The sequence below is a fragment of the Rutilus rutilus genome (genome assembly GCF_951802725.1).
Source record: "Rutilus rutilus genome assembly, chromosome: 11".
Lineage (NCBI taxonomy): Eukaryota > Metazoa > Chordata > Actinopteri > Cypriniformes > Leuciscidae > Rutilus > Rutilus rutilus.
Window position 1 is genome coordinate 32,006,154 of NC_140216.1, and position 15,490 is coordinate 32,021,643.

The 15,490-nt window shown below is 37.7% G+C and overlaps 2 protein-coding genes across 5 annotated transcripts; one reads left to right on the forward strand and one right to left on the reverse strand.

Annotated features, from left to right (window-relative positions):
• Positions 1-517: 517 nt before the first annotated feature.
• mindy1 (MINDY lysine 48 deubiquitinase 1) lies at positions 518-11,594 on the reverse strand. Of its 4 annotated transcripts, none has more exons than XM_084423659.1 (12): positions 11,505-11,594; positions 11,343-11,407; positions 10,967-11,041; positions 9,777-10,833; positions 8,653-8,710; positions 6,679-6,743; positions 5,972-6,130; positions 5,791-5,893; positions 4,465-4,607; positions 3,449-3,637; positions 3,083-3,223; positions 518-1,113 (listed from the first exon to the last, which is right to left on the reverse strand). In XM_084423659.1, the coding sequence occupies exons 4-12, from the start codon at positions 10,383-10,385 to the stop codon at positions 1,033-1,035; spliced, it is 1,548 nt and encodes a 515-aa protein (XP_084279785.1). In that variant the 5' UTR covers positions 10,386-10,833; positions 10,967-11,041; positions 11,343-11,407; positions 11,505-11,594; the 3' UTR covers positions 518-1,032. The 4 variants fall into 4 exon arrangements, with proteins under 4 accessions (XP_084279785.1, XP_084279783.1, XP_084279784.1 ...); XM_084423657.1 differs by having other exon boundaries at positions 3,446-3,637; positions 11,505-11,575; XM_084423658.1 differs by having other exon boundaries at positions 11,343-11,581.
• A 1,711-nt stretch (positions 11,595-13,305) lies between these two features.
• Positions 13,306-15,167, forward strand: mllt11 (MLLT11 transcription factor 7 cofactor). The gene is made up of 2 exons (XM_084422571.1): positions 13,306-13,441; positions 14,625-15,167. The coding sequence occupies exon 2, from the start codon at positions 14,631-14,633 to the stop codon at positions 14,868-14,870; it is 240 nt and encodes a 79-aa protein (XP_084278697.1). The 5' UTR covers positions 13,306-13,441; positions 14,625-14,630; the 3' UTR covers positions 14,871-15,167.
• The last annotated feature ends 323 nt before the right edge of the window (positions 15,168-15,490 follow it).

Consider the following 15,490-nt stretch of genomic DNA (forward strand, 5'->3'; position numbering starts at 1 on the left):
ATTTGATCAAAAAATACAATAGAAATATAGAATATTGTGAAATAATAATACTATTTATAATGTTTTCTATTTTAAGTCACTTATTCCTGTGACGCAAAGCTGAATTTTCAGCATCATCTTCAGTGTCACATGATCCTTCAGAAATCATTCTAATATGCTGATGTTCTGCTTAAGAAAAAAGTGATCATGTGACTTCTTTGCACAGATGGTCTGATGTTCATGATTCCATTGAAGCTCAAGACGCTCTTCAGATCTCGAATCGTGCTGGAGAACATGATCATCATGTTTTGTTCATGTCAGCACTTTTCATGCAAATTGTAATGATGACATTAAAAAACAAAAGCATTTTTACAAGTGGGCTTGAACTTTATACACGGTTCATGTGTTCACTGTAACACTAAACTGTGTATGTGTGCAAAATGATGACTCTGCTCCAAAAAATGCTGCACTACGTTGCTTTGTGTAAAACAAGTAGCCCAGCACAAGTTATGACTCTTCATAAATCAATGGCCACACATTTCCTTTTAACACAGAGGTGGCTTTTATTAGCTCAGCTTACAGAATACTTGGAGCTGCACACGGTGTGTGCCGAGCGAATCAAAGCACGGAGTACGGCGTACTTAATGTACTGTACATCACTTTGGATGAAACTATGTACAGATCAACTTGAGACAGTAGCATTTCAGTGTAATATTAAATTCTTATAACAATACCTGATTATTTACCAATACAGTCTTCAAGGGCATAGTTAGGAGCTCCATACTAGCACTCAAACAGATGCTCATTAGTGCTTAGAAACAGATGCTGCCTTTATTTGGTCCTGTAGACAACGATGAGCAACAGTTCCAACCGTGAGGATAAAGAAAAGGCAAAAACAAAGGGGACAACCGTACTGTAAAGGCAGGCTTGGTGTTGGGACGACAGGTCAGATAAGAGTGAAGTCCCTTGTTTCAGTAGTGGTAAAGAAGAACATGTTAACTGAAGCTCAAGTGGCTTTAGAGAGTCTGGTTATGGTGGTGAGTGGACTCGGACTTAAAGAATACAACAATCGGAGTCTTCCTTCTTTTCCCGACGCCTCTGTCCTCCCTGCTGCGATGCGGCTTGACCTCTCATCTGTGGGGATATGACAAAAAGGACACATTTACTCTAGAGGTCAGTTTCAGTGACTCTTTTGAGTTTTGTTTATTGCGCCATCAAAACACAGTAGTCGTGTAAATGAACGGCCAGAACGCGTTAAAAGTTTTCTGTTTTCAGTTGAAAACGGTTAATAACTAACGATTTTCACAATGGAAATGAATCAATCAAAAACTTACTTAAGCTAGACAATGACGTTCTTCTAGATCTGCTGTACAACCAACACAATCTTTGTGGCATTATTTCTGCTTTGAAACAATCTGTATTGTGAAAGTGCTATGTAAATAAAAGTGACTTGACTTGAGCTGGGAGATGTTTATGAAGGGCATTTGACAACTTTTTTGGTTTTAGGCTTTTAAAGGAATAGTTCATCCAAAAGGGATTTTTGTTTGTTCATTTTCACATAATGACAGTTCATAGAAAATTCTTCAAAAGTCATACAAGTTTGGAATGACAAGAGGGAATGAATTTTCATTTTTGGGGTCAATGAGATTTTTCTAAAAATAAAAAATAAAAAAAAAATTGGAAGAATAAATATTTTTACTCAGCAAGGATGTATTAAATTGATATCAAAAGTGACATATTTTGTAACATAATAAATGTCTTTACAGCAACTTCTGATCAATTTAATTTATCCTTGCTGAGTAAAAGTATTTTTAGGAGTCTTAAGGCCCTTGCACACTGAGTCCGAAATTCGCATCCGAAATTTTCGCACGTTAAAAAATAAACAGACCTCACGTTATGTCAATCACGCTTGCACACTGCCTCCGAAACTTTCGTCCGTCAAAAAAAAATAATCGAATCAGGTTCGATTTTCTGCATTTTTCGCGTCCGTAGCAAGCATTTTGAATGGTGTTTTGACAGTTTAGAGCCACCGAATCACGAATATTCACGAATATGAAAAAATGCATGCGAAAATTTCTGACTTCAGTGTGCAAGGACCTTAAAAAGCGATGTCACGCGTTTTTTAGGCCAAAACATTTTTTGTCAAATACAGCAAACATCTCCTCACTATCCACTAGCTGCCTGTCCCCTGAACACAGTGAAAAAAAACACGCCCTCTGTAGACACCCCAGGCTCCACAAACGGCAAGAAAAACAAACTGGCCCAACCTGGACCACGAAACATAACAAACTGTTCCAGCCAATAACCGACAAGAAGGATTCGGGGTGTGGTTTGGGGGGTTAGTGCACGGATGAGGAGGAGGGAGGGTCTAGCTAGGCTCCGTTTTGTTCGACAATACTTTAAACGTCAACAAGAAGTGACGTCACCCAACATCACTTAGAGCACCTTTAATAGAAAGTTCAAAAAAATAAATGTTTTGTAACATTATAAATGTCTTCACTATTTCAAATAAATGCTGTTTTCTGAACTTTCTATTCATCAAAACATCTGAGGGGAAAAAAGTATGTTTCCACAAAAATATTAGGCAGCAAAACTGTTTCAACATTGATAACAATATGATGTTTCTTGAGCGTCAAATCAGCATATTAGAATGATTTCTGAAGGATCATGTGACACTGCTGAAAATACAGCTTTGCATCACAGGAATAAATTACAGTTTAAAACATATTCAAAAAGACAACAGGTATTTTAATTTGCAATAGTATTTCATAATATTGCTCTTTTACTGTATTTTTTTAATCAAATAAATGCAGCCTAGGTGAGGAAAAGAGATTTCTTTTAAAAACAAAAGCAAAAAATCTTACAGACCCCACATTTTTAAAAGGTAGTGTATTTCTCTGGGGTTTGAAAACAATCTGATATTCACATAACACAAGCAGAACTAAATCATGAATTAATCAACAATTTACACAATGGTTTATAAATTATGATTCCCACAGACATTCATTCTGCAAGTGTCTCATGAATAAGGCCCATTTCCTCTCTAAGAAACAATCCCTAAAGTTTGATGCGCAGGAGTTTCCTCCTCAGGGAAAAGCAGTACCTGTCCTGCCGAGGGCTGCTGCTGTTGTGTTTGTGGCTGCTGATACTCCTCCTGCTGCAGCTGTCTGGCCAGCTCAAGATCACTCAAGGGTCCCGGAGCTTCACCCTGCTCCTGCTGCAGGGACATCGCCACCAGATAGTCCTGGAAAACACATTCGATCACTCGCAAACCGATCTTCCTGTAGATGCCAACATGAAACGGCTTCCTCAATGCATTTAACTAACAGAATAATCAGTGGGAAATAAACTAGGTTTATATTGCATCGGAATTTGACTGGATTGTGAGGTGCAAAATTTTAGGCTATGATATTATTGGTTACTATTAAACTTACGTTGTACCAAAAAGAAAAGACAAACCCTTTACCACCTGGTCGATCTGCAATTGCTGCTGTTGCACGGAGGGCTGGCTGGCTGCTGGGGGTTTCTGGGATGGGTGACACAATCTGAAGTCTGAGTCACAGAAATTCCCATCCCCCTCCACATTATGGAGACTCTCCCACACCACGCTCTCCTCCTGCAGGAAGCCCTGATCTGTGACCAGCAGGTAAAGGTGACCCTGCAGATTCACACATTGAACATGATGATTATTGCTCAGCCAATAGCTGAAACAAAGCCATTCAAATTTTGAAATGCATTTCCATAAGGTTCAAGTACCATCGTTATCATCCAACTTGAAACGTGTTGCTTTTTCAGCTTGTATTTGATTTGATTTGATTTATATTTAAAAAAGGCACTGAATGTCTTCAGATGTTAACTGCAAAAATGATGGACTATGACATTTCCACATCGTAAATCTAGCAAAATATTTTTTGTGTAGGTGTTTCTAAGGGAGAGACAGCAAATTTGACATCGTTCTCTCTTCTGACTGCTGTAATCAATCTCTCAATATTAGTTCCTGTTTTGGAAAGTCATAGAAATGCTATCGTTGATTTTTTTTCTTCTTTAGATATTGGAACAAACAGGAACACAACAAATATATTTGTTGTAGTTTCAGTTCGCCACTATAGAAGTCTAACCAACTATGAGGACTTCCACTTCTATGAACACCAGAAATGTGAAAAGGGGATTGTGATTTGAACTGTTTTTTAGTCACGATTTGTGTTTTATAAGTCTACTAAGCAAAATATCTGCATTATAGAGCCTCTTTCTGCTCAAAATTTGAGCAAAATGCATTCCAGTTGATGTATTTTTTTTACACAGGGTAAAAAACATGAATGAATAAATAAATACTTATGTGCTATTTTTGATATATAAATTATGCCCTCAAAACTTTTCCATTTTTTTTTTTTTGGTGGTGGGTTTAAAGCGGCTTGACGACGCTGGGGTCGTTATAATCAGCTTAGCGGCCATGAAGAGTGTTGGTGTGGGAAGGCTGGTAAACACCTTGTGTTTTATCATAGTGCTGAAGTGGTTGTTCCTGAAAAACACAGACAGCTCGCCCTCCTTGGCAGTGGTGTTGAGCTCACACAGGCCGTGATACGACAGCTGGGTTGCTGTGGACTCCAAAAACTGCTCTGCTATCAAACCTGTCGACAAACAAGAGATTAAGACTTACCATCAGCCATTAATACAATGCAGAAAAGTTCACACACCTCTGATACACAATATCTGAACCATTAGTGTATACAAATGGCTCATTTAGGGGTCCTATTATGCTAATTTACAGGTTCATAATTTTGTTTATGGGATCTACTAGAACACAACTACATGACTACGGCACAAATGCGCCATGGGCGCCCTGGTCTGAATGGCGCCCTGGTCTGAAAACGAGGTGTGTTCAGGCGCATTGTTGGAGCGTTGCTATTTTGAGGCAACTGAAATAGACAAAAAAGAAAACGTTTTTTTTTTTGTTATTGAAAGGGCGCATTAGTAATACCCGCTTATAGGCGGGTGCACAACATGGGTACACTCACAAATTATTTCATTACACACACAAACATGGCAAATATTACAAATAAAAAGGATTACAATGCAAAAGATTCTTATTGTGTACATAAAGATCCCGTTGATGGTCTGCTTGCTCGCTTTAACCTCGCGCACAAGCAGACCTGTTTCCTCTCTGGAGAAGCATTCAGTCTCTCTGCTTGCAAATTCCGCCATGTAAATAGTAAAGCCGCCATGGTGCTAGCACAACTGGCTTTTAAAGGGAATGGAAAATGAGACTCTGATTGGTTGATTGCATGTTACGCCCAAAACACACCCATTACTCATTAAGAGAATAGGGACAACCCTTTTAGACCATGCGCCGGGCTCGCCGACCATTTTTCCTGTTGTTAAACTAGCAAAAGTGGATTGAGACACACCCTAAGTGCACTTGCGCCCTGCGCTTTAGACCATGCGCTCAGATCGTTAAAATAGGGCCCTGAATCTCTTATAACTTATATTGTTGCAGCACCTGTTTTAACCCTCTGTCTGAACGCTTTGTTTTAGCTTCAGTTTCTTTAAAACCCGGCCGCCTTCCGAAAAGCACAGTCTGCTCTGATTGGTCAGCCGGCCCCAGTCTGCTGTGATTGGTGTTCTGCTTAGAGAGTGTGTCGTAAATGTAACGCCCCTTACCATAACCAGCGAGCATTAGCAGCGGAGGCTTCCTGAGGTGCTGTAAACCTTATTGTAACTATGCTAACTATGGTTTCAGCCCGAGTCCAATAATGACAGTCAAGAAGAACAAGCTGATCAACCATATGTTTGTAGAAATAACATTTAACATACCTTCACTGACATGACTGCTATCTGTCGAGTGCTTGAAGTCTATGATCTTCTCCACCAGTTGGTTGTAGCTGAGTTTTCCAACTGCAGACACCACCTCAGGACTCTGAAGAACAATGTAGTACTTGCAGTGTTGTTTGAACGTACAGAATTTACACATTAGAACATTGTTTTGTTGACATACCTGTGGGTCGACAAGCCAGCCGTGGTAGAGCGGAATGTCAAGCAGATCAAAGACGATGCACTCAGGTGTGTACTCGAAGTCAGACACACCTGTAAAACGCACATTAACGTCGAGGCCTGTGGACAACTTTGGCAGCACAGCCATCGCGTCACTCATGTTCTGTGAAGGGAATGAGATATACAATGAAAAATAAAATCTTCTGACACAAAATACCTTCAGGGGAATTTATCAGGGTAATGCTACTGACTTCAGAGTGTGAGTTATTGAGATTTTTAGGTCAAGCGGTGAGTAATATTTACCACACAACATGCTGATTCCACTTAGCTAACCTATTATGTTAAAATCATGTAAAAAACAGTATGTAGTTGCGTACAAGCTTGAATTCTTCTATTAAATCCATCTAATTTCCAATCACGGGCAAAAAAGGAACGTCAACGGCACATTGACAAAAGGAAGCTTTCATTTGTGCATCTTTATAAGCACAAACACGCGCTGTAATTGTTGGAATTGTTAATGAAGGGATCACAAGCCTTCATTCATAGACTGAAGGCCTCATTCACAATATCTGCTTATAAATGTGTTTCAGTTCTGAGGTTTCCAGCACAGCCCGTCTGCTTAACATGTTAATTCAATTCACTAGACATGTGTTGAAGATCTGTGCCGAGCAGAGCCTGTTTCACTTGTTCTTCCACCACACTATTATTTACCTGCTGGAAATTGAGCTCCATGCCCTCCGCTTTCTCTCGCGGTTTGATGGACAGCACACATTCACCTGGAACGAGAACAGAATCGGATTTTAAAAACACTTCAGCTTTCTGTCAAAGGCTGTTGTCACTACGTGATTTGAGAAGTATCACCTTTTCATGTCAAGGATGTTTGTATTGTTAGTAAAAGCACTTCTGGTTTATCTCCCTATCACTCAACAACATCCTCATCACATGTTGACCTTTCCAGCTATAACCTAATAAAAGATGATATACAGCGGCTCCAAAAATTATTTGGACACTTAAGCCACGCTTAAAATGTCTGAATGCCATTGTATTATATGTGCATAAATATATAAAATTATATTGAAACCAGTTGGTTAATAGGATTTTAAAAAAAATGGAGCAGAAAAGTTAGTTAGAGATTATTTTTAGTTGCCACTTGGTTTGAAATGTTATGTTATGCAATACAATGACATTCATGCATGTGACCTAAATGTGCAAACGTTTCCAAATACTTTTAGCAACACGGTCAAAGAAAACCTCCACCCATAGCTGATCAGTAGAGTGGCGGGTAAAGTGCCCCTATTGTGCTTTTTTGAATGTTACCTTATCATGCAGTGTGTAATATAGTGGTTTGTGAATGTAAAAACTGCTAAATTTTAAAGATTAAAGTGCATGACAAAGTCATTGTCTCCTAAAAGAAAGAATTGATTCTGAACTCCTGAAATGAGTCATCAGCAATTCCAGTCTCTCTTCCGTAACATGTCCGTAACAATGTAACACATTTGCATAATGCCAGCCTATGGTCTTAATTGGCTGCTCGCGAATGACGTCTACATTGACCCTCAAACACTGTAGTTTTAGCTGAGACTGGAAGAGTTTGGTTCGTATTGTTGTCCAGAAGCTGCGAATCCACTTTGCACTTCAAAAGGATGAGGACTCGGGCTGGAATTTATATGGAAAAACCAACGCCAACTTTACTATATCATTGTGTATCTCACGCTGAGGCAGAGCTGAAATTCAATTGCGGTGCATTCACGTGGGGCGTCAGTGTTAACGCTTCTCATTTACTTTGAATGGGTGACGTCATGCGTTGCCGAACTGAATTGTGGGTTCCATTGCGTCGCACTATTGGCATTGCTTGTGGCAGAAGTTGAAAATTGTTCAACTTTTCAAGCACCAACGCAGGCGTCAGCCAATCAGATCGCCTTTATGCAAATACCCTAGCGTGTTGCATTCCAAGCTGGAAGTAATGTGATTGGCTGTTGTCACGATGACGGTCGCGTCAGCACCAAGCTTCAGACACGGCCTCTGTCAAGCGTCGACGCCCTGTGTGAATGCAGTGTTATGGTAATGGCCGTTTCGTTACCGACACGTGGTGTAAGCAACAGACCAATCACAACAGACTGGGCCATCTGACCATTCAGAGCAGAGTAGGCACACGGAAAGAAAGGGTTTAGAGAGACTGAATCTTCAAACTAACCGTTTTCAGACTCTTTGAGAAATGAGGTGATGTGCAATGTTTATTATGAGAAAACTAAATTGGATTCATGTTCCTATTGTAGGAGACCTCGTAAACCTTTAAAATAGCATAACAGGAGCACTTTAAACATCTGGACTAGTAACCATTCAAACCAACTGAGGGGTCAAAAAGTATTACCATTGTGTCCTTGAGTAAGGCACTTAACCTAAAAGCATCTGCTAAATTACTACTTACACCAAGGGCAGAGACTTAATGGTATAATCCGTGATTGGGGTGCCATTAGTGGTACTGAAACACAAATGTTTTCACACAGTAACCACACCCCCTTCTTCTCAAGTCACACTAGCCATCTGTTTTCAACCATAAAGTTAATTATGGCACACCACTAAGGCTCCTTAACTTATTACAGTCCATTAACAGGAAGATGTGCTGTGACTCGACACTTTGTGTTTTAATGTAACGTATAGAAACAGTGCTCTAAAACATCATACCAAGGTGAGCCATCAGCTCCTCTGTGGTGACCACTTCCGTCTGAGCCGGGAACTTCACCTAAAGAATAAACACAGGCAATTCAATTCATGTTTTTTACATGCATATAATCTAAACTACATGCACATGAATTTCACAAACAAAAACTTCTGCTTTTAGCCATGACACAACCTTGTCTACATTTGTTTTCTTCTAAAATTTCACAACAAGCTTTTTTTCCCCTGAATGTGTTATCAGTGTTTTACTGTAAGCTAAAATCATATTTATACAGTAACACAAAAACAGATAAGGAGAGTTAAATCTAGTACTAGGCCAAAGAAAGGTCATAAAGTTTTGCAGTTCTAAAATTGCATTTTATGATATAGTTGTATACACTACCGTTCAAATGTTTTGGGTTGGTAGGATTTTTTTTTTGCTTTTTGAAATAAGTCTCTTATGCTCAACAAGGCTGCATTTATTTGATCAAAAATACAGTAAAACAGTAATATTGTAAAATATTATTATTTAACAAAACTGTTTTCTATTTGAATATTTAAAATGTAAATTATTCCTGTGATGGCAAAGCTGAATTTTCACATGATACTTCAAAAATCATTGTCATATGCAGATTTGGTGCTTAAGAAACATTAATTCTTATTATCAATGTTGAAAACACTTGCTGTAGGCCTATAATATATAATTATGGCAGTCCAATCGATTAATTGCATCTAACATAAAAGTTTGTGTTTATATAATATATGTGTGTGTTATTATATATGTATATGTATATATATATATATATATATATATATATATATATATATATATATATCAAATATTATATAAACAAACTAGATGCAATTATTCGTAAACAATCGATTTGACAGCACTAATATATATATATATATATGTGTGTGTGTGTGTGAGAAAACCTTATAGCATATTTATTTATATATATATATATAATTATTTTATTAAATATAGATTTTACTCACTGCAATAAAGATAAAAACTAAATGGTCACAAAGAAAGTTCTTCATACTTAGTACGTAGTAAGTGATGCATGCCTTTGCAAACATCACACATATTGTACTTGTTTAACACCATGTGTTTGTGTGTGACAAGCGGTTAATGCAGAACGGCTAACCTTCCATCGCAACAACAGGATGTTCATGATGGCGATCAGGGGGCAGGGTCCGTTCTCGCTCTGCGTGATGATGGCCGTCTTCTTCTCTTTCCAGGTAATCCACTTGACAAAATAATATGCTGGCATCCCAGGCTCTGATGCCCTAGCAGCCCCCGCACCGACCCCTTCGTTCCCCTGAGAGGGGACTTGGTTTCCATCCTGAGCAGATTTGGGTGAAATCAAAGGTCCATCAGGAGGAATCCCATTAGTCTCCTCTGAGAACTCCAGGCTTGCCACTGAGAAAGTGGGCGTCACCTCTGACTGGCTGGGCGTGCAGGATTGGCTATTGATGATCATGGATTCATCTTGGCTTTTACTGGTCACAGAGGTCGATTGAGCCGCATTAGCGTCATCTTCAAGAGAAGTTGAGGTTGTAGGAGGATCTTTGCATGGCGTGAGGTCATCTTTCATACTACCAGAGGATTGCTCAGTGGTGGTAACACCCTCCTTTTCACTGGTTTTCTTGTCCTGTGGTCTACCAGGGTCAACATTTTTGGAGGCATTTAACTGCTGTCCCTCAGAAATGCCTATAATCTCACCATCAACGGTGTCTGGGCAAGAATCTGCCATGACCTGACAGTGAGATTGTGTGCTTCAATTAACAGAGCGAACTGAACTTGAGGATGAAACAGCACGTTTTAAAAATCTGTTCAGTTGCTGATAAATAAAAAAGTCTGGCAGTGACTTTGTTTTTTCCCAAAATTGTAATTTTGCTTACTTCATTTTTTTATGTTGAGTTTTAGCACTTGAGGGACTTTTATTTATTTTTTTAACTCCTTTGCATTTGATTTCTACCTGTGGCAGTCTCTTAAAAACAATCACTTGTGTCAAAAAGCCAGAAATATTATATCAATTCCTTCTCAAGTTAAAAACTTGGTCCGTCCTTGCTTTTACGCCACATCCATTACTGACATGAAGCCCAAAACTGTTAGAGAGGCAGTTTTCGGCACACCTCTGATTAGTAGTGTTGTTTTAGAGTTGCCTAATTCTGGGAACAGCTGAGTCACAGGCAGGCTTTCTGTGAAGCACACAAACAGAATTTACTCTACATGAACAAACAAAAATGCATTACTTTGCCATTCTAAAGTAGACTTTGTTTGGAAAAACTATTTCATGTGACATGCTAGAAGTACATGCTAAGTTTGTTTTACCTGATCACTGAAGAGTGAAGCTCTGGATGTAAAGGTCTGGATGTTTCTCATCTCAGATTTTGAACTTCACAAACCCTGAAATAAACAGGAAGAAGATTCAGACAACATATCCATGCTAAACTAAATAGTGCAAATGAGCGTTTGCTGTCATTTTAAACAATAACTTCCATTTGCCAATGAGCTTTTCATCGAGTGAACTGGCAACACAAGGTTTGTGTCTTACCAGAACAATAAGGTAGAGTTTTGTAAATAAGCAATTCCTACTAAGTACAGTTTGTGGTGTGTTTAAAAACATACAAGTTCATACTAACAATCTTGATAAAAGTAACAGGCAGCAGTTCACCCTATATTACTTACAACAGCGGCAGCAACTTACCATAGCGACCTTTCTGCAGGTCTTTAGGTCTTTAAAAATGTTCTTCTTTGCCCCTAAGACATCCACTGTAAAATACAATAAAGCAGTGAAGGTGTCTGGCTAAACTGTACAGGTTTTGTTGTCTACTAGTCCGACTGATACATGCGCACGTCACACACTCACACTCTCTCTCTCTCTCTCCTTCTCTCTCTCTCTCTCTGGCTGGCCACTCTTTCCGTAATCTTGTTTTTGCCAGTCTCACTTCCGGTGCCTGTGTTTGTAAACAGTGACGTCATATCGGAAGCTAATAACTTATAACTATTTATTACTCAGTACTATTTTCTCTATCTTGGCAAAGTGTTTTGTTAGCTTACACTGGTAAGAATTCTGCTGTAAATTTTGTTTTGATATTTTAAGACGTATGGGAAACAAATCATTATCAGGTGTCTAGTGGCATCTGGTGGTTGGAGGATGGAAATGCAGGTCCGAGTTGCACGAATGATGCCAACGCGAATAGAATAGAATAGAATAGAATAGAATAGAATAGAATAGAATAGAATAGAATAGAATAGAATAGAATAGAATAGAATAGAAAATTCTGTCATCATTTAGTCACCCCGATTTTTCCAAAACAATACAACTTTTTTTCTTTAGCAGCCAGAACACAAAAGGAGATGTTAGGAAGAATGGCAGCCTCAGTCCCAGTTCACATGTAGACAAAATGATGCAGTGAAAGGGGAATGGTGACTAAGGCTGTCAGTTCAAAACATTTTTGCCTAACATCTCCTTTTGTGTTCCACATAAAAAAGAACGGCATACAAGTTTTGAGGGTGAATATATAATGAGATAATTTTCTTTCTTTCTTACTTTCTTATTATACAAGCAACGTGACATTAGTATACTAATCCAAAAGAGTCCAAATCCTGGTCTGGCATCAGTTTACAATTAGTTCTAGATATAAGACAGATACTGATGATGATATATTTTCAAAATAACTGTCTCTGCAATGCATTTGATTAATCCTGTGAAACACATCAATGATTACACTTTATTATAAAACATTTTAGAGTGCAGCAACGTTATATAACTGCCATTTTTGTTATATTATATTATGTTATATTACATTACATTATATTATGTTATATTAGTTTACTGACTGCTTTGATGGAAGCACAGTGTAGGGTACAAGAATGCATTTTTAGTGAATGTTTAACTTCACCTGACTGAGTTTTTGTATAACTGGGAATTAGCTGAACTCATTGAGCTCACAAATGTAAATAATTAATTTTGTCTTGTGTGCTTGATGTTTTCTGAAACTTGATGGTATTTTCATATCATGGTATTAAAGGTCACTTTAATGAAGCAAGTGCGAGTGTAAATGTTCCAACTTCGTAAAATTATCAAATGTAATAGTAGCCTATGGAATATCCTATATCTCATCAATATAATGATATTGAATAATTATATAATTTGTATTATCTTTTTCTAGAGCTTTCTTTATATTCCTGTAAATCTCTGACTTCCTTAAACGCATCTTTATTTTTATGTACCAAAAAATGTATGTACCAAAACTAAAGTTGTGCTGCTTTAAGGATTAAAAAGTACATTTTAGTCCACTGAAAATACCAATAAATTTCAATTTTGCTCTCAGGGGGGCGCCAAGTTCAGTCAGTGGAAAGAACGACGGATCAATCGACCTGATGGACGCTGGACTCAGCCAATCAACGAGCAGCACTTACAAGACCACTGCACTTGAAGAAAAGAAGAAGGGGTTGTTAACAAATGCAAATGTGAAGCACAAACTGTACAGATACCACAAAAATGCTAACATACACCATAAATGCAGTTACTAATTTTCTCTATTTCGATAGAACAAGCAATGTAACACGCCCACTCGACGCTAATCATGCACCTGTCACTGGTCCCTCAATCGCCCACAGAAGGTGGGCGGGACTAATGTAAATCTCCCACTAGTGATGTTGGGTGCGGTTACTTCAAGCTGAGCACGAGCAGCCGGCTAGAAGATTGAGACCAAACAGCATCGTCTATTCTTCTTCAAATCTGAATTACGACTTAACAGCTTGTAATTCCAACAGAAAGAACCCGACCACATATTAAGGGTATGTTTTATAAAATTATCCTTTTGTTGAGCAATATTTCTTTTTTAGTCCAGTTTATTTAAAGCATTTAAAATGATTTTGGTGTTTCAAAAAATAGACATGATGTCCAAGGTAACAAAATTGTTATGACCTTATTTGTCAGTTGAAAATAAAATAATATAACGTATTTTACTAGTAAATGTTTTTACTGAAGGCCTATGTAAGGTTTGTTGTACTGAAGCATCTCTAAAATGCTTTGTCATGAGATGCGCCATCACTATTTTAGGAGCTGCGCGAGCCTGCCTTTTAATAGATGTTCTTGTGAGATGTTGCAATCATGCAGGGTATCCATGATGGTCATGCCAGGATCTCATCCACTGATTCTCTCAATATTGGGCGTATACCGCCTCTGCATTGTGTGACCAGAGCTAAATCATCCCACGACGTCGATGCGCGAGACATGAAACGTTACGTGGTGTAGTTTAATTAATTAGAACAGCTTCATTAGAATCATTGTCGTTTTTAGATTTCACATGTTTTTTAAATTGCAGCTCCCAAAGGATTTCGTTTCTTTGTAACAAGATAATGCTGCTTTGTTCTTATTCCTGTAAGGACTTAAATCTTGCATCTAATTATAATATATTAATATAATTAGATGACTGAAGTGCAGATACTATATTGCTTAATCTGTTGTGTTTTTTAAATAAATTATAATAATCATAAATCTAGAAGTACTATTGAAAATGATTTGCACATGTACATTGCTTACATTTCAGTATCACAGCTTACAAATAATATTTTACTCATAATTATTATTATAATGATGTATTTTTAATTCAATTATAGTACAATTATATCATAATTCATATATAAGTTAGTGAAATGTCATGAATTGTTTTACATTATATTATATTTTAGCTTTTGACCTGCATATGAAAGTTGTTTTACAGATGTAAATTGCTCAGGTTTCCCTGAAAATAGCAGGTAACTGAAAATAGCTCATGGGGAAAGTCAGGAGCTCACTAAGGGAAAATGTAAACAGGTTTTTAAATAGCAGGCAATGCAGTTAGTCAAAATATTGTCTTCATTGTTTAACTACAAAATTGCATTTAAATGAATGGCCAAAATGCGCACAAAAAAGAAAATCAGTTTTTAGTTTAAACGGTGTAATCTCTCTCTCTTTTTTTTTTTTTTAAATGAACAGATCGAAATGTTAGACACAGCCACCAGCCAGTTCAACTCCTTCATGTTTTGGAGGGAGCCCATCCCATCACTGGACCTGTCAGAGCTGGAAGACCTCGGCATTTCTATGTCCAAGTCCAAGGAAGCAAAGTTGACCAAGGGCAGGAGGGAGGAAGAAGATTCAGAGCTGTTGAAGTTCTCCACCTTCAACTTCTGGAAAGAGCCCATTGCTAGTATTGATATCTTGGATTTCAACCTGCTGTTATAAGACACTGCAATTCAATTATCAGTTCCCAGTCAAATCTGTGTTTTATGCCACCAATTATCTACTCTGATCTGATAGTGAGAAATTGATTGACTCATGTATTATGTCAGTATAACTGTGATAACCATGCTAAAACTATCAAGGCATTACTGAATATGGATGTTATTTACACTATTTAGTACTTTACTGCCCTGTAAACTCTACATGACTGCTCAATTTGTTGTGCACATGAAATAAGATTAGGATATTCAGATCCTAAATCTGCCAATTCATTTCATGTTCAAGGGGATTCAGAACAAATGGTAAATCTAAAACTGTATGATATTGTTGTATGCCAAATTATTTGTAATATTAATGCATACAGTAACTTTACTAGCTTAAACTAACATTTCACTTGAAGGTGTTTTTGTATTGAACAGATGTCCATGTTAAAATGCACACCTATTATTGCTTTTCGCTGTTTCCCCCCACCATGTTTGATGACAAATGTCAGATGCCAATTAAAGTGAGCTTGCTGCTAAATGAATAAAAAATGCATTTGTGTTCATGTTTTTTCTTCCTCTTCTGTTTAATGGGTATAACACAAAATAATACATTATTTTTGAACATTGACTGAGAGAATA

What these genes read in the sequence shown, in the direction of transcription:
- mindy1 (XM_084423656.1), bottom strand. Translation starts at nt 10,385, where the DNA reads ATGGCAGATTCTTGCCCAGACACCGTTGATGGTGAGATTATAGGCATT. An exon ending in GCTGGCTTGTCGACCCACAG is followed by an intron (nt 5,894 to 5,971) that starts GTATGTCAACAA and finishes ATTGTTCTTCAG; the next exon opens with AGTCCTGAGGTGGTGTCTGC. An exon ending in GCACTATGATAAAACACAAG is followed by an intron (nt 3,638 to 4,464) that starts GTGTTTACCAGC and finishes GTGAATCTGCAG; the next exon opens with GGTCACCTTTACCTGCTGGT.
- mllt11 (XM_084422571.1), top strand. Translation starts at nt 14,631, where the DNA reads ATGTTAGACACAGCCACCAGCCAGTTCAACTCCTTCATGTTTTGGAGG.